The 19,049-nt window shown below is 40.8% G+C and overlaps 1 protein-coding gene across 1 annotated transcript in view; it reads left to right on the top strand.

Annotated features, from left to right (window-relative positions):
- Window positions 1–4,892, top strand: part of supt7l (SPT7 like, STAGA complex subunit gamma) — a gene marked incomplete at its 5' end in the record, with an annotated part of 7,867 nt that extends 2,975 nt beyond the window's left edge. Inside the window, 4 exon segments of the mRNA XM_079694747.1 lie at window positions 471–501; window positions 504–704; window positions 4,243–4,367; window positions 4,370–4,892. Of these exon segments, the coding sequence (XP_079550873.1) occupies window positions 471–501; window positions 504–704; window positions 4,243–4,367; window positions 4,370–4,528 (516 nt within the window). The 3' untranslated portion in view covers window positions 4,529–4,892.
- Window positions 4,893–19,049: the final 14,157 nt, after the last annotated feature.

The following is a 19,049-nucleotide window of genomic DNA, read 5'->3' as shown; positions in this document are numbered from 1 at the left end:
TTTGCTGCTGATATGACGTAATATCGGAAATGTGGACCCACGGCACTATCAGAAACAATGCCCGACGTGTTTTGGACGTAATATGGTCTTTGTTTACATTAGCAAGCATCGCTAACACTCAGAGCTGACCTATACTGGAGAGAGTATGTGTAAAAAGCAGGAAATAAAAAAAGGAACTCACCTTGTAGTAAACCCGCAAGAGAAAAAGCATTTGAGCTCCACACTGTTTCAGAAATAATCCTTGATGTGGTTCGGAACATGATATGGCGTTTCACCAGAATCAGCCCTTCTCTAACGGGGCTGAAAGAGAGGGATATGAGGGATGTCTAAAATGCATGATCCGTTTGATGTTTTTGAGCAAAACACATCATAGACATGTTTTTTATATATCTGAGACCCATAATATACGCCTTGAAATAGCATGATAGGAGACCTTTAATTGGGACTGATAAAAGAGTTTCCTCCTCCAGGTGAGTAAAGATCTGTCGGAGGAGTATGAACGCTGGTGAACCCGGAGAAGGCCCTGGAGGACTCCAAGCCCCATATCAAGGAGGAGCCAATGAGTGACATCTCCTTCCCTGTGAGCGAGGAGCCCGAGGCAGATTTAGCTTCCGGGGACCAGGCACTGCCCATAGGGGTCCTGGGGGCCCACAGTGAGAGGCTGGCTTCAGGCCTGGATGGTGACCACTCTCCTCACGCCTCAGGTGAGAACAGGACTCCTGTTGATTCTGCATTCATCTCTCTATTGATTTACATTTGCAGACTCTAGATCAGGGGTGGGGAACCTTTTTCCTCTCAAGGGCCATTTCAATTTTTACAATATCCTCCGAGGGCCGTATACAAGATATTGACCTCTGCTTAAAAAACTAAAATCACAGCCCATTCATTTCGCCTTTCTTTCCTGCTGTGCAAAGAAAAAGCGACCTATTAATCCAGATATCTTACCATGACTCGCGCATGCATGCACGTGCACGGTTGTGGCATGACCACCAAAACAGAAAGATATGGACACAAGATGTGTGCACAAGTATTTAGTTTCCTATCCATGTGGACACGATTTAAGTGGTGTGTGGGGGGGGGGGATTTTTTTTTAAATGTTAAAGTTAAAAGCATCAATCTGGTGCACTTAGAGAGCAACATTAAGAGATCTACGGATACATCCCTCAACACCCATATGAAACAGAACTGTAAGCAGGTTTATTTTTCTTTATGGATATTTTACAAATCACTCCCCTTTCAAACTGTATTCTTGTTATTAATAACAACTTTTTGTTAGTGTCATCTAGTATTTTATACCTGTTTACTTTATTTTCTTATTTTGTTATAACTATAATGATCATATAAAGATGTGCCTTTACCTCACTGGTTGGAGAAAAAGCTTCTTATATTCGTTAGCATAGATAGCTTACCAGATGCTAATAACAACAAAGTTATTGACTGTATGATCAGTATGACAGAAGAACAGATCGCCACTGGGCTTTCAACTAAAGACACAGCCACGCAACAACTGTGGCATGTGTGCGGTTCCTTATGGGTACTGCCATTTTTTATGGGCTCAGAACAGTCTAATAATACACACATGCACACAGAAGGATTCACACTTGTATTTCATGATCCACACTTGTGTTTTTTCAATGCACACACAAATGTTTTCCGTTTCATATACATGTAAATAAAATCCAAACAGAGAAAAAAGTTTTACATAATGTATTTTTGATCCACACATATTTGTTTTCCGTTTAAAACCGCTGCACCTACAAACACAAACCGCTTTCTGTGCACGGATCGCTGTGCATTCGTGTGTGGGTTTTTTTAGACTCCCCTGACGGTCACCCGATTCGTACTTGTAATTTCTCTCATCTATAGCCAATCAGATGTCTCCTCCAGTCTAAGCCAATTACATGAGCGCGCCCCCACGAGGGTAGGATTTATTGCGTTCATGACACTTCATATACGCATTTTGCGCTGTCCGGTCAGCCTCGCTAAACAGAGGGCGGAGCTTCAGGTGATCATGCAGAGCTGCGTATCTCCGTCAGACTCAGCAGCTGATCTGATTTCTCTCTCGCGTCCGGTTATACTTCACTCGCGTTATGTCCATATCGATCAAAATCAGCTCTCCTGATCGGCCTTTATAGAGAGCACCGATCAAACTATTTAGAGTGAATATCGGCCGATAATGACCGGCGGGGCTCCCCCCGTTGACAGTTCACTGTCTAGCACTGGCTTCGTAGTGCACTGATCGATTAGGCTAAGCTGATCGATTAGGCTAAGCTAACCTGTAGCTGCTCCCTCAACACGCACAACAACTTCATACAGACATAAATAAAGCAGCTGTATTCGCCATCTAGGAAACACACATTTAAAACGGTTTTGCCTGCCGTTTTTGTGTACACAAGCATTCATCAATGGTTCGGAAAGTGGCGCTGTACCTTAATAATATAAAGGCTTGTACTTGCGTGCATTTCCTGTTCGAAAACTGAGAGTGGAGGTGTCCTAAGATTATCGCCTGCAGGCAGGCTCCATGGACTGTCAGCTCCGGACTGCGCAAAATGCGTACATGAAGCGCTACGTCATGAACGCAATAAATCTACCCCATGATCTACCCTCGTGGGGGCGCGCTCATGTGATTGGCTTAGAATTGAGGAGATATCTGATTGGCTATAGATAGAAAAAATTACAAGTACGAATCGGCTGACCGTCGGGGGAGTCTCAAAAAACCAACACACGAATGCACAGCGATCCATGCACAGAAAGCGGTTTGTGTTTGCAGGTTCAGGGGATTTAAACGGAAAACAAATATGTGCGGATCAAAAATACACATTTAAAACTTTTTCTGTATTTGGATTTTATTTACATGTATATGAACGGAACACATTTGTGTGTGCATTGAAAAACACAAGTGTGGATCCGGAAATACAAGTGTGAATCCTTTTGTGGATCATGAAATACAAGTGTGAATCCTTTTGTGGATCATGAAATAAAGTGTGAATCCTTTTGTGGATCATGAAATACAAGTGTGCATGTGTGTATTATGAGACTGTTCTGAGCCCATAATTTCTGGAAGTGCCGGAGCGACGTTCTGGTGCTCTCCGTCAGAACTGCACCCCGGTCAGACGAGACATATACCACGTGATGACACGTTAGGCTCGGCTCGTGTTGTGTTCAAGGACCCTGACCTTGGCTAGGAGAAACAGGCACTCGCTTGTTTAATTTGTTTGCGGTCTAGATTTCTCTAGTTTATAAATTACCTCGAGGGCCGTATACGGCCCGGGGGCCGGAGGTTCCCAACCCCTGGCCCTAGATTAAGCCTACAGTGTTTTATTTGTTTTTATTTTCCTGTTCAGTAATGGGGATCAGTTAAATCAGAATCGGTAATTCTTTTTTGTCCCACAGCAGGGGAAATAAAAAGCTGCAAATATAAGTTAAAATAGTAGACTAACATATTTATCCATGATAATAAAAAAATAAGAAGCAGCACTACAAAAAAGCAATTGGACAAATAAAACAGTCATAAAAGGGCAAGTTCATCCCCAAAAATAGTGGAGTACTTCGTGATCACAGAGCGTGAACGTTGTGATAAGCTGTTTTAGCGCAGTTCTCCAGTGAAGGGGGGGAGTCTCCCTCCGCAGCCGGTTGGCGTAGTTTTGGCACAATTCCATTGTACAGACCGACGTTAACAGCAGCCCTGTCTGTGCACACGGTGACCGACTCTGTCGTCCGGTGATCTAACCGCCTTCTGGAAAAGCTTCACAAGTACGTTGGTACGCAAATGCGCTTTGTGACACAAGTGATGGTACGCATTTCAGATTGTTGCCGCGCATGCGTACCTGCGTACCAGTTATGTGCACCCCTGGTTATACGATGTGTATCATGACAAATAAGTTATGATTCAATATTTTTGCGATGCTGGAAGTAGGGCACTATATTGTGATTTTGAAAAATATCAAATTTTAGGGAAAATCTGTGTAAAGGATAACGGTTGGAGTCTGTAAAATCCAACATCATGGTACAAAACAATGAAAATGTGCCTAAATCGGCATTAAAAAAAAGTGCTAAAAGGCTTTTGCGGGTTAAAATATTGTTTATACAGTATAGAAAAATAATAATATTATGATAGCCAAGTTTATTGATGTCTTATTACACCGTTATTTTACAGTTTTACCGTTATACATTTTGAAGTGGATTTAAACAAATCTTGCCATAAAAATCCCCTTTACTAAAATGGTTCCCCTCTCTTATAAGGTGGGGGCGGGGCACACAACTCCCCGCTGTGGCCGCAGGTCAAGATGGAGCCGCAGGATACCGAGGAGGGCCAGGGGCCCGGACACCACCACCACGCTGTCCTGGGGGGCGATGTGTTCGAGGAGGGGGGGCCATGTCCTCCATGAGCGAGACAGGAGGAGCCATGGCGCCCACTCCTGGAGGCGCGGCGTCGGACACTAGCTACCCTTCACATTCCCCCGACTCCTTGATGAGTACTTCGCCCGTTTTCAACCAGAGACCCAAGAAAAGGGCCAAGAAGATGTGAACTCTGAGCTCCCCACCAGTCTCCCACACAAATCTTTGTTTTTTGGACTCCACGTCATGGCCGCTAAATGACTTGACTGAGACATCAATGTCATGAACAAACTGAGCTGATGTCGGTTTAGTTTTTTACGTTCGTCTGTATTGTGGTGTGTATTGGGCCATTTTGAGTAAATCAAAAGTATAGTTAAAGTTATTAATAGTTTTCGCAAAATGACTTCAATATCTATTTTGTGATAATATTGTAGGGTTAACTATTGGTACAAAATATTTGATATTTTTGATAAATAATCATCAGTAATGTCAATATGTTGATATGATATTAAAGAGGCCCTATTATCCTTATTGGGGTCCCCCCCTGCCTGAAACGCCTAGATTGGACTCATTTAATTTCAAACCTTTACTTAACCAGGTGGTCCCATTGAGATCATTGATCTCTTTTTCAAGGGAGGCCTGCAGCAAGTAGGTTACACATGAAACATAAGACAACATAAAACAATAAAGGACGTCATACATCATATTTACAGGGCTACATTTACATACCTAGAGACATTGACAAGTACCAACAGTTTCAAGTATCATTTCCCCTATCCAAGCTTTAAAAACAGGCACTGGAACCAAATTGCTCAGTTTAAATTATTTTTGAAGACTGTTCCAAGCAAGAGGAGCTGCGCACATAAAAGCTTTCGTACCTGAGTCAGTCCTTGCACTTGGCACATGTAACAAGACCACATCATGTGATCTCAGGCAGTAGCTAGCTGCAACTCTGTGTGATCAGAGGGCAGATATAAGATGGGAGTTTACCCAACATGGCTTTAGATGAACATGAACCAATGACTGAGCCTCCGTACAGTTTGTGAAGGCAAACCTGCCCCTGGCATACAGGGTACAGTGATGACCCCTGGCGTACAGGGTACAGTGATGACAGTGATTACCCCTGGCATACAGGGTACAGTGATAACCCTGGCATACAGGGTACAGTGATGAGTAAGTGCTTTACAATTAGTAACACATCTTAGTGCACTGTGATAGGCGGCATCTAACTTGTGCAGGTTTACTTTCGTCACATAATAACATCACTATGTAACATTAGCACTTCTATTGGCTAGTGCTCCAACACATTGTATGTGATTGTACTAAATCACTTGAGTGTAGTGCAACCTTCAAAACCAGTAATAAACAGTACTATTCGAAATTACAATATAAAACATTTAGGACAATATTTATTCTCATATCACAATTTAATATCAATATATTGCCAGGCCCTCAAATGTATTGTTTCTCTCAATACAGCTGTTGCCATTGAATTTATAAAATGAGGAAGAACTATTGTTGTTTATTCCAGTTATTACGTGGCTCACAGGTCACAATTAGCCTAATGAATGAAAGAAAAAGGAAATTAAAGGGCTCTAATTGCATTAATTACGTTAAACAGCTTAATAATCGAGCAGAATGATTTGTTTTCACACGCTATCAAGTCTCTTTATCCTCACACACCAATTACTGCCTGTGATATTCATTACCATTAAAATATATGTTTTCCCTCTCATGAAGATGCCATATTATGATGTATTCTCAACACTTCACCGTCCAACTAGCCCAACACACACCCTCTTCACACACTCACTTCACACACCTGTCAACCTGAAGCCGCTCTGCTAAATTAGCATCTGTTTCTGTAATGAGGCGAGGCTGCGAATGCAACACCACAGGCAATTATGGACTGGTTGTGTGCATCATGAAGGCGAAATCAATCCCACCTTAATGGCAAATTAATTGCGCCATGCATAAATCTTCATACTGGATGAGCAGGCATCTTTGAATGCATGGGATTTTCTTTTGTCTGGCCCTCGCCTCTTTTTCATAATTAGCCGGGTAATTCTCTGTTCCTATGGGAAGTTCTAATGGGAGTCTCGTATTGATGTCACATGCATTGATAGTTTATTTATGGTTTCTGCTTGGGGATTTGCAGTGCAGTGTGACCCGGTTGGCATTTGGATCAGCTGGAAAACAAAAAGCTTCTTCCTGGTGCTAACACTTCTGAGCAACGTCCCATGGATCTAACAGGAGTGTTGAATTGTTTTTCTGCTCTGACATGCCAAAGCTTCAACAAAGTCACTGAAACACTAAATCCTGAGCCAGATATGGCAACGATAGATCCCCCGCTCTTTACATGGTTTCTGTATCCTGGGGCATACAGTCATTTGACAGGATGTGTCCATGTGTAAAATGGTTGTAATAACATTACATTACATAGCATTTAGCTGATGCTTTTATCCAAAGCGACTTACAATAAGTGCGATAAACCATAAACATTCAAACTAAGGACAACAAGAACAGTGCTGACATTTTACTTCAAACAAGCAATATTATTGTAGGTGCTGGTGCATAAGTAAAACTCTTAAGTGGCCAAGGTACTGTATAAGCAAAACAGTTGGGTCTTCAGTTTGTGACGGAAGATGTGTAGACTCTCCGCTGCCCTGATATCAGTGGGAAGCTCGTTCCACAATTTGGGAGCCAGGATAGCAAAAAGGTGTGTCTTTGTTGAGGTGTACCTTCTTCCACTTCGCAGTGAGGGAGTAGCAAGCTGATTGGCTGTGCTAGTGAATTGTCCGACCGGCCCACTTCGGTACCGGCCCACCGGGAACGCTCCCGGTATTCCCAATGGCCAGTCCGCCCCTGAATATGGGTATATTAGGGACGTAATAACAGTGTAATACGGTGTTGTATACAGTAGACCCTCTCAAGACTTTATCTGCTTTTCAAAAGCTGTTGTCATGTAGTTTACCCTTAACAGGTGACAGCACTCAAACTGCTTCAGCTAAAGTTTTCGATATATTATCAATTAAATGTTTTAATGTTTTTTATCACAACAGAACCGACCAGCTAACCAATCAGAGCAGACTGGGCTCTGGTTTCAGACAGAGGGTGAAAAGAGGTGCTGCAGCACAGGCAGTATGAGAAAAATAAAGAGCTTTTTGAACATCTAAGCATGGAGACATGTCACAGGAGAGGCACTAAATACAAATATGAACCTGATAATGAGCTGAATATGTCCTCTTTAACTCTATTGCTTGGACTACTTGTAACTGTGTGGAATAAATGGGTTTAAATGTGTACTGCAGCAATGTGACCGCACAGTTTGTCAACACCTGCTGAGTTGCTCTGCGCCGGGGAGAAATGGTGTAATTACAAAAATGCCAAGGTGTTTTGAGAGCAGGGGTCTCTGAGAGGAGGCAGAGAAAAAAATCAACAAATGATTAATTACCCTTCTGTGTGAAAAGTCATCCATTTAGCATGGAATTCAATTTCCTGCAACGTTTTGGGCTTGCGAACCGAATTAACAATACTTTCTATTTTTTACACAATGGTCCTTCATTTGTCTGTTCTTAAACAAATCACATAAAAAGTGTAAAATGAGACACTCAGTCTAAAGTAATGTCATCACAGAATCTCTCAGAATCCTATTTATTGTAGTCACGTAAGAGAAACCGTACTGTGGAGACCAATGATGAGTTATGAGACGAGGTGATGATATCAACAGAAAGATGAATTGCCAGACATATGTGATGTGACAGGTACAAAGGGTCCCGAGCTACACATGCCATTGTTACAGACATTACACCGCCCCCCCCCCCCCCCCCCCCCCCCCCCCCCCACCCCCCCCCACGAGAGGAGGGAATCTGTTGCACGGCGTCACTCTCAGTCTGAATCAATCAATGGGTGTTTTTTTCTTGGGGGATTTAAAAAAATATATAAGATGAAGCTAAAATAGAAGCCATCTCGTCCATTTGATATCCAATAAATCGTCTGCTCCAATTTTGGTTTGGAAAATGACCAAAAGTTTAATAAGGGCTTCTAAATTAAACCAGTACGAGTTCATCGAGTCAACTTTAAAACATGCAGCAGCTCTGTTTAAAATAAGGCACCATAGGGAAGACCACTTTAAAAGTAATTGATGGAATTAAACTTTAGGTGGAAAGTCATTTATTTCAAGTAAAATATTGAGGTATTGAGTATTTGTTTGCATATATGTATTTGAATGAGGACCATTGTTTTCTTGATGCTTGAAATTAATTGGATTAGATCTCAAGAAAACGATCCTTTTATCTGGGGAAAACAACATTAATTTGTAAGATAATCACACACAGAAGTATTTATCTAGAGAATATAAGGTTGTATTATCACAAACAGAGGAACATCAACATTTGAACCAGGACATTGCAGGGCTTCCATAGAACCTTGCGCGCTATATCCTCCAGACTAGAGCATAGCATATGATTGGTCGGAATCAGTTCCTAGGGCGTAATAGTACATTTGCATGCAACCAATAGCATTTTCCTTACAGAATAAGACTCTACAAACAGAACTCCACAACAAATGTATTTCACTAGAAACGATACTGATTTCTTTATCTGCACTTCACCGACTGTCCACCGGAGGGCAGTCTGATGCCACTGACAAACTGCAGCTGGACTGTGGCAGCTCTTTAAAAGCAGGATTTAGTATTCTGCCAGTAGCCACAGAGATGGGCCCTCCAGAGCCTGCAGAGAGCAATGGTTTCATGGCATCACAACGTTGCAGAGGAGTGAAGTCCGGACGTTACTAAATGATTACATTTCCTTAACACAGGGCGCTAATTAGCTTGTTGTTGCTACTGCATACTCACGTTCCCCCTCTAGCAAACCAGGCCTGTAATGTTACGCTGAACCAAAGCACAGTGTTAGATTTGTTCTTCATCAATATTATCAATATTTCTGCAGACTTGTCACTTTCCAGGATTTTTCCCGCTATGATGTCAGTTTCTGATCTTAATATACATTTGGTTTTGCTGAAAGGTGCACCATAGACCACTTTTCAATCCCTAATTGCTTGTCAGCCAGTTGTTGAGCTCAGTGTTTTCTCACATCTGCCTTTGCAGCACAAGGGCTAGGGTAACCAATTAGGGCATATGCCATAGCTGGCAGCAAAAGCACGGAAATAGATGCAGCATTTTCTCATTGCACTCAACCACAATTGATACGCCTGCTGGTAATATATTCACATTACACACTGAAAGCACTTTGGATGATGGTATTGATATCATAGAGAAACCTTCAACCCCCCCCCAAACACAATTTACTGTACAGTACAAGCTTTTAGTATTCATATTCATTAAACTGGTTTACATTTAAATGTGCCTTAAATTGTCTTTGCATGAGTAACAAGCTCCTGTGGGCTTTTGCATTCATCCTTATACAAAGAGACAGTTTTTATTATTTTTGCTTCATCACGGACAGTCCTCACAATATGTCCCACCCATTTGCGCCAATAGGAGGGCGTTATTTGGCATGGTCAAAAGTATAGAGGTGTGATTGTGTTAATGCCAATTGGCAAAAAGAGGGTGTGAGTGACCCATTACAAAAAGGTGTCTGGTATCTATATGTATACCTCTACCATTGCCAAACCCATTTACAAACATTTATGGGAGGAATCATAATTATGTTGTCTTAACTTAACAAGGGCCATGCATACAAATACATTTATGCAAAAGAGAAGACGTGATTGATATGCTAATTTCCATCTGCACTCCTTGCACCCACCACAGTGTTTGTGCATGTTTAGGTGTAAATGAAGCTGTTGCCAATGTGTGCAAAACAATCAAGCAATATTTATTTATGTAATAGCCATTATTTAAGGGTCATGTTTGGGTTTTACTGCCACAATGGTGTGTTATTCACCTTGTGTGCCAAAGAGGACCGCTGTCCTATTACCTAGGGCACAGGTTTGATGCATACAAGGACGATAAATGAATTGTATCATGCTGCAACTGGAATTTAGCCATCCGATTTTTCATTAGAGCAACAAAACAAACGGTATAGCGCGTCAGCCAGGTCATTCCGGGGAGTCAAAACACCAGGGTAGTTTTAGTATTAGGCTAAAGCCCCTTTAATTAAAAGTTGGCACCATTCGAAGATTACTAAAAAAAACAAAAAGTGATAAGTATCAAGGGTTACTTCATTTAAAAACATATGTATCATGTCTGTATGCTCCACTGTGACTGAGTTACGATTCATATTATTCAAGTAGCCCTTTCTTTTCACAAAGTTTTAAACAAATTGCTTCAATTGGGTGTCATATTGGTTTTGAACAGCCTGTCCTCCTACAAAAAACTACCAAATAGGTCGATTGTTCAGCAGCTTATTACGACCCATAGTCACGTTTTAAAGTGTAGCACCTCTAGCGGTCGTGTAAGAAACAACATGCTCCCGTTGATTGCAAACGCTCCGGAGGGTTGTTTATTCACAATTATAAAACGGAAAAGTCAAATCAAGCAATCTGATTGGTTCTTAGCCGTGATATACTGAGCGTATACCACGGGTAGAATTGTAAATTACTTTTCACAACAAGTCAGTATCCCTCCGCGTCTGAGAAAAACAGTATACCGTTGGGTTGAAAAGCAAACTGCAGTTTCCTTTTCATACTGGAACAAGAAAGCAGCGGAGAAGTAACGGGGCAGAAAGCCTCCTTTTTACGCAGCGGTCCAGACATAGACATCAAAGGACAAAACATATTCAGTGTGCAGTTCCTTTGACATTAGGGCAGGGATATCTAGACACTTTCCAAGGTTTGACATAATGAATTGTGCTACTTTTAAAGCAAGCAACGATGTTTTCAAATCTGTAATCAAAGAGGTCCGCAAAAACACTATCGACCAATCAGATTGCTTGATTTGACTTGTCAGTTTTATAAATATATTTAAATTTCTTCCGTTACGAAACAAATTTACAAAGCATAAGATGGAAACATTTAAGATTAACTTCGACCTCCGGGGGGGTATTACTATGGAGGAGTGGATTTAGCAGTGCCTATCTCCATAAAAAAAAAGCACCTAAACAACGGCATAGCATAGCTAAGGGCCGAACCACGCCCCTTAGCTGTGATATAATGAGCATATACCACGGCCTGTCGTGAGCTATTGCTTAAATAACCCTCTCTGGAAAATCCTAAATTGTGGAATAGTTTGGCCATTAAAATGCTTTTTGATTACATTTCTAGCGAAAAGTGAATATCGTACTTTTAGAATATACGTCCAATGGATGTGTAGGATCTATAGTTTGATAGATATTACGAAGATGATTAGTATTTCCCTCACTGTCAAATGATTACACAGTGATATCTGCATTACTCATCCACTAAAAAAACATCAGTTTATCCTTGTTAATTACACAATATTGATTGGTTTAAATTGTGTACAATACTTTGAAATCACGTCTTAAAACCCACCTCTTTTCCTTAGCATTCGGAAACAAGTATATTGTTGCTTTTATTTGCTTTCAGTGGTCTATTGTTTTTATTATATGGCTGTCATTTATGTTTGAATTATTACGTTTATTCTGGTTTGTTTTGTGTTTGTATCTTGTATTTTAAATGTATTTATATTATGTTGTGTGAGCTTATCTCTCTGTACAGCACTTTGGTCTGAAGGTTTTAAAGTGCTATATAAATAAAGTTGGATTGGATTGGATTGGATACTTTTGTGTTTTTAACCTTCGATTCGGAGAAACAAATAGTTTTTTCGGAGTTTAGACACGACAGAGTTTCCGAAGACACTACACTACCCAGAATCCTCAGCTATCGTTTGGGACTACAACATCCGCTTTGCGTTACAAACCCCGTGATTAGTCCTCAAGCTCTGTGATTGGATGTTGGAGTGGCAGAGCGACAAAGTTACGCCGAGCATCAAACAGCTCTTTGAAATGGAATGTAACCACGGCAGACTATCCAAAACTGGACTCGAACGGGTCCAGCCCCACCCCCGAGAACTACACATGCTGGCTATTGTGTTTCGCAACATGTTCTATGGGAATTGTAGTTTTAAAAAACGTTTTCGTATTTCCTATAATTAGAAGTTGCCAGTATTAAACTGTGTACATCCCTGGAGTTTTAGGGGATACGAAACACAGTAGTGTTATCACATTTAAAACATATAATTAATAAATGGAGGAAAATTGCTTGTGTCCATAATGGGCTGCATTAGTATACCCACGTGACAGCTAAAGTCAGAAGAGTTTTATTTAACAGCTGGTCTTATGTCTGTGACCCCTCCTTTTGTTCATTGATAAGCCTGAAACATGCACTTGTCAAGTTTCAGAGGCACATTTTGCAAATATGGCAGTAGCCATCGATCATCTTAAGATAAGATCAAATATACTTTATTGATCCCAAGTTGGGAAATGTTTTTGTTACAGCAGCAAACTACTTTGTTCTACTCCACTACAATTCAGAGGTTAACCTGGTATTCTTACTTCACTACATTTATTTGAGCTACTTTGCAGATTCTGATTAATGATGTGAAATATAAACAACCCTTAAATCAGACTTTAGTTACACCTGAGTAAAATTCAGGGAAGGTGATTGTCAAGTGCCAAAATAAACTATGCAATATATTAGACGTTAAGTACTTTGTCAGACTTCATATTTATCTGTTGATACCCCCACAGTTTTTTTCTTATTCAAAAGAAGACCTTAACTTAAAGTATTCTTTAATGTTTGAATAAAGCCTTTTTAGTTTGTCTATTTTGCACGTCCTCCTGTTAATATCTTTGGACGTCCTGCACTAAACTGTTTTATTGTAGAGACCTCACAGTATCTTCTTGATATTTTCTATTCTATATTTCTATCATTGACCTTCTACTTTCCCCCTATTTTGTATGTAGGCTACTCTTAATAATTAAATGTTTTCATCAAATACAACATATTCAACAACAAAATTCAATAACGTGCTTTAACCAATAGGCGGTGCAGGTTAAAAAACCAGTGGTGTAGTTAATAAAACATAATAATATCAAACATAAGACTATTAACTTTATTGTGAAATTAAAACACAACGGTAAAGGAAAATACAGTTTCAGTCTCTCGATTTGAAGCTTACGCATTGTACCATGAACCTGTATAAATCTGTAACAGTCAACTGCATGAGGAGTTGGAAAGGTAGTTTCTGAAGATGTTACAAATAATACACAGCATACAATGCCATAATAACTTTGTATTATTAGTGTATGACACTTAAGTATGTATAACAGGGGTCGGCAACAGGCGGACCCAGACGCCGACCTATACGGACCCGGACCTATAATCAATGCATTAATAGGGGATTTCAATTTTGACGGGACGATTCTATTTTAACCGCCGCCGACAGGGGGCGAAAGAGACGAGTGAGCGATACAGGGAGAGAAACACAGAAGAAGAGATGAGAGCGCGGCAGATACCTCATTCACACCAACGCAACTCGCGTTCAAGCTCCGTGCTAGAGCTTTTCAGGTTCAGAACCGGTTCTTCGGTTTAGCTCCGGCTCTTTTCACACTGCCCAGAGTCCGACTGGTGCTGCGTCATTACGTAACCGTTTGCGTGTCTGCTTCATAAAGCCAAAGTGCGCGGAAACCCCTTACAGCTGACATCGACAACAACAACAATGGCCGACTGTGCTCCAGCTTCCTCTGTACCTCTTCAGAAGACCAGATTCCCAGTAGGTAGCTGGTCTCTTCAGTGGACCACTGCTGCTTTTTAAGTTTCTCCATCGTTGTGTAAAAACTGGATAAAACGCCTTCTTTTTGTTGTTGTTCAGGAGTTGATCTGCCCATGCCCCCGCCTCGACGTAAGCATGACGTATGTGGTGCTTTTGCTCTGGCCGGACAATTTTTTGGTTCTCGAAATGAACCGGATTCCGGAGCTAAGAGGCTGCTCCGCTGCGGTGTGAAGAGGAAAACCCAGTGCTTTTCAAGCTCCAGCTCCGAACCGGCCCTGAAACACTGTTGGTGTGAATGAGGTAAGAGAGAAGCAGAAAGTAGGTGAAGAGAATAATTAGCGATACAGCGAGAGAAGCGGAGAGAAGAGTGCACAGGCGTGTTAGCGGCAGACAGGGAGAGACAAATAATTACACATTGCGCTCTCCAAGATGAGGAAAGTAGACAGTTACCTCATTCACACCAACGCAACTCCGGTTCAAGCTCCGTGCTAGAGCTTTTCAGGTTCAGAACCGGTTCTTCGGTTTAGCTCCGGCTCTTTTCACACAGCACAGAGTCTGACTGGTGCTGCGTCATTGTTTGCGTCATGACGTAACCGTTTGCGTGCCTGCTTCATAAATCCAAACCGCTCGGAAACCCCTCACAGCTGACACCGACAACAACAACAATGGCCGATTGTGCTCCAGCTTCCTCTGTACCTCTTCGGAAGACCAGATTCCCAGTAGGTAGCTGGTCTCTTCAGTGGGCCACTGCTGCTTGTCAGGGGCGGATCTAGACAAATATTCATGGGGTGGCAAGAGGGTGGCAGGAGATTTTGAGGGGTGGCATCCCCTGGCAGAAGTTTATCCTTATTTAATCGTAGTCATATCAATTAATGTTAACTTGGAAAGCCACAATATTAATATTTTAACTCAATAACATTAGGTGACATTATTGTGGCACATCAGTAAAGCCTTAAATATAAATATATAAGGTGGCAGACATCATTTAATGAATTTTCACTGAACAATAACTTAATGAGTTTTAATTCACTCTTAGACCAGCAGGGGTACAAAATATATGCATACTGCTGCAATAAGTACATTCATTAACTGTCTCATCGATGTTTGTCTAAATTAATATGATACTATTAACAATCATATTATTCCTATCAGCTGTCAATCACTTTTATGATTCACATATTTATTTATTATTGAATAAACTATATTTTTTGGAGGAGTTAATGATGAATGTTCCTCAAGATGCTTGCTCACCCTCCTTCAAATTTGAAAGACAAGTAATTACCAAAAGATTCAAACGAACAGTTCAGCGGCCCACGACTTTACTGCAAACAGTTACAACCTTGACTTTACATCAGGAAGAACAAACATTAAAGAAGTGACTAACTGCATCAGTTAGGGTTAAAAACAATGTGTATTCAGCTAAAACATATACATTGCTGCAGTTATTATCCAGTGGAAAGTCCTTACCTACTGGCCTAGTTAAATCAAAGTGGTTACTTTTTTTTGGCTGAGCAGTGTAGTTTTACTCACCGTCTTATTTGACTTTCTCAGGACTTAAAACTGTTTTTTGGGGGCAGACCCCCACAAAGAAAAGAAAAAAATATATACACACATACAAGGTCATCATCTTAACAGTTGTTTATGCTCATCGAGTCATCCGTGAGCAGAGCATCAAGTTGGCATGCCTATTACAGCTGAATGCGGCGATTACCATTTTTTTCAGCAAAATGCCACAACCTTATTAAGATCAACAGCTTTAGTGCGTCTTGATTAAATGCTGAGTACAGCCAAACTTGACAGTCTCTTCTCTGTAATTGTAGACCGCAAATACCTAATACCTTCTGTCTACTTGAGTCCGAATGCTTCTCGTTTTGCACCGTCCCCCCGTTCAAATGAAATCGCCAACAATCACATTTCCACGCTTGCGCCAGGGCCAGGGGAGGGGTTACAAGACTCGCATCTTGTGCTGCATTCACTTGCACTCGGACATTATAGATTTTCTATCATAAATGTCCGATGAGCCACAACTTTTCTTTCAAAACAAAGATGCCAAATGGGGTGGCAGCTGGGGTGGCAAGGCTATTTTTTAGGGTGGCAGTTGCCACCCCATGCCACCCCGGTAGATCCGCCCCTGCTGCTTGTTAAGTTTCTCCATCGTTGTGTACAAACTGGATAAAACGCAGGCTTTTTGTTGTTGTTCAGGAGTTGATCCCGCCCCTGCCCCTGCCCCCGCCTCGACGTAAGCGTGATGTATGTGGTGCTTTTGCTCTGGCCGGACCATTCTTTGGTGCTTGAAACGAACCGGATTCCGGAGCTAAGAGGCTGCTCCGCTGCGGTGTGAAGAGGAAAACCCGGTGCTTTTCAAGCTCCAGCTCCAAACCAGACCTGAAACACCGTTGGTGTGAATGAGGTAAGAGAGAACAGAGCTTTTAACCCTGAGTGGACTCATTCATGTTCATCCTGCACACTGGGAGCACAGAACCAGTGTGTCTCATTTGTTCAGAGACCGTGGCACTCATTAAAAGTGCCAAAACGTTTGTGTTTGACCAAACATTCCCTCTCAAGTCAGAACTGAGGTCACAAAAAATAAGCAGTCTCAGAGCCCAATATGATCAGTCCACCAGGATCAAAACTAAAACTAAATATCGTTCCAGGGCAGGCTAACCGAGGCTAACCAATGAGCACCTGCATGTGTGTATGAGAATGGCCCTGACACCATTTCAGCCCAGATTTAAACTCCTGGCAGGACAAGCTCGAGCTCAATTCTTGCAATGAACAAAACAAAGTGAGAGAGGGACTGCAATATAAGAGGGAAAGAAAGAGAAACTTTAAAACGGTTCAATTGTTATGATGTGTAAAGACTGATATCGTTCTATAATCGTCTGAAACTGTTAAGTCATGATGTGAAACGGTTAACAAAGAAAAAGGGAAACTCAAGCTGCTGCTACACTTTATTTTATGAATCTAAAATTAAGCACTTTTAAGATGCACATATTTTCAAAAGCTATTTTATTTATTTTCTCTATTTTATTTTTAAATGCAGCCCGAGAGGAACATTACACATATCCACAGTATTTACTGTATATCTGTATAGTTCAATGTTAATTGACAATAAATATTGTTGTTTTTAAATTGTACTTTCTTTATTTGATTGGCCGTCAGTTGTTGATTACATGCAGATGTTGATAAAGCTACAGGCTACTTCACACTAATTCATAAAGCAACTTAGACATTTTGATGTTCCGGACCTTTGCATGGGGAGATTTTCTCTAACTGGACCTCGTTGAATTTTAGTTGAATACCCCTGATGTATAACATCTGAAGATGTGTAGTTTTATTCATGTTTTCACATAATTGTACAGGATATTGCTATACTATTTCACATATTGTAGTTCTATAGAACTCTATTAAAGCTGATAATGTATATATATATATCATATATATTATATATGATATATATAATGTAATATATCAGATATTAATAGGTAAACACATTAATATCTGATTTGTAAAACATCATACACAGAAAGGTATATCTGTCATTTAATGGTAAACTATTGAAATTCTGAATCCATAGATGTGTCTCCCATCACCAAAAACCCCGGATTATTACATTCTTTAATTCAAAGAAAATCAGTAATATCTTTAAAAACTCCAAATCCCTTTCTATCAGCTTTGCACCGTTATGGTGTGAATACAGCCTATTTACCAATTGGATCAAATATAAAAGTCAGCCGAATTAGTGTTGATACTGCAAGGAGTGGTATTGTGTGAAAAGAAATGGAAGATGTTCTTTAATTGCTGATATATTTATGGTCCACGTCAGATATTCAGCTTCGGTGGCAGTTCTTCCAGTTTGTCCAAAGGTCTAATCAGGGCTCTATAAATAAAGAACTATGGCAGATATGTAATATTTAATGCAGCCGAACCGTGTATTACAATGCCGTTATGTGATGACTTCCAAAGAGAAAGCCTATCAAAACCTCTGAAAAAAGAAATGTGTCTCTCAGAATCGAAAGGGAAAAACCTATGGGGAAAAAACACAAAAGCATTGTACACAATTTAAACCAATTAATGTTGTGCAATTAACAAGGATAAACTGATGTTTTTTTAGTGGATGAGTACTGCAGTTATCACTTTAAAATAATTTGACTGGTAGGGGAATAAGGTTTTATAATGAAAACTTCGAGACCGGAAATACTGTTTTCACCCCGTGAGGGTTGACGCTAACTTACATGGACGCTGCCGTCAATAGACATTAATAGGGGGAAAGAAATAGTATATACACGTTCTCTAGGCGAGACCTCAAATCATCTTCGTAATATCTATCAAACTATAGATCCTACACATCCACTGGACGTGGATTCTGAAAGTACAATATACACTTCTCGCTAGAAATCGAATCAAAAAGTATTTTAATGGACAAACTACATTTTAGGATTTTCCAGAGAGTTATTTGTGAATATACGACCCTCCGTAGCGTTTGCATCATAGACTGTATAACGGGAGAACTAGAGGTCAAAAACTTTAAAACTTGATTGTAGGTCGTAATAAGCGCTTGAACAATTGACCTATTTGGTCGTAATAAGGGCTTGAACAATCGACCTATTTGGTCGTATGAGTTGGAGGACTTGTTGGTTTTGAAGCATCTTAACGGCCTCCATTGGCTCTAGCCACTGCTGCCTGCAACTGTTGACAGTGTTGATAAGCAGGCCAAATCAAACCAGTGGTATGTACACGTCCCTTTCACCTAGCTTAGTATATAGTACTTACCTCTTTCCTCAACCCTCCTATGCTTCCCTTCCCTGGGAGGCATGCCATAGAGTTGGACATTCTGGAATGCTGCAGTGGGTTATTTTTTATGGGCCAAAATAAAAGGGTCACTCTGTCGTCTCACCTTCCGCCTCGTTGCCCGTTCTTGGAGAGCGGCTGTGTTAGGTCTGACACTGTCATGAGCCCACGTCGGTTTGTCACACCGCGGTTGTGAATCCGTGACACTGATGAATCTTTAGTGTCA

Source organism: Notothenia rossii (genome assembly GCF_949606895.1).
Source record: "Notothenia rossii genome assembly, chromosome: 7".
NCBI lineage: Eukaryota > Metazoa > Chordata > Actinopteri > Perciformes > Nototheniidae > Notothenia > Notothenia rossii.
This window is presented reverse-complemented; position numbering and strand designations above follow the sequence as displayed.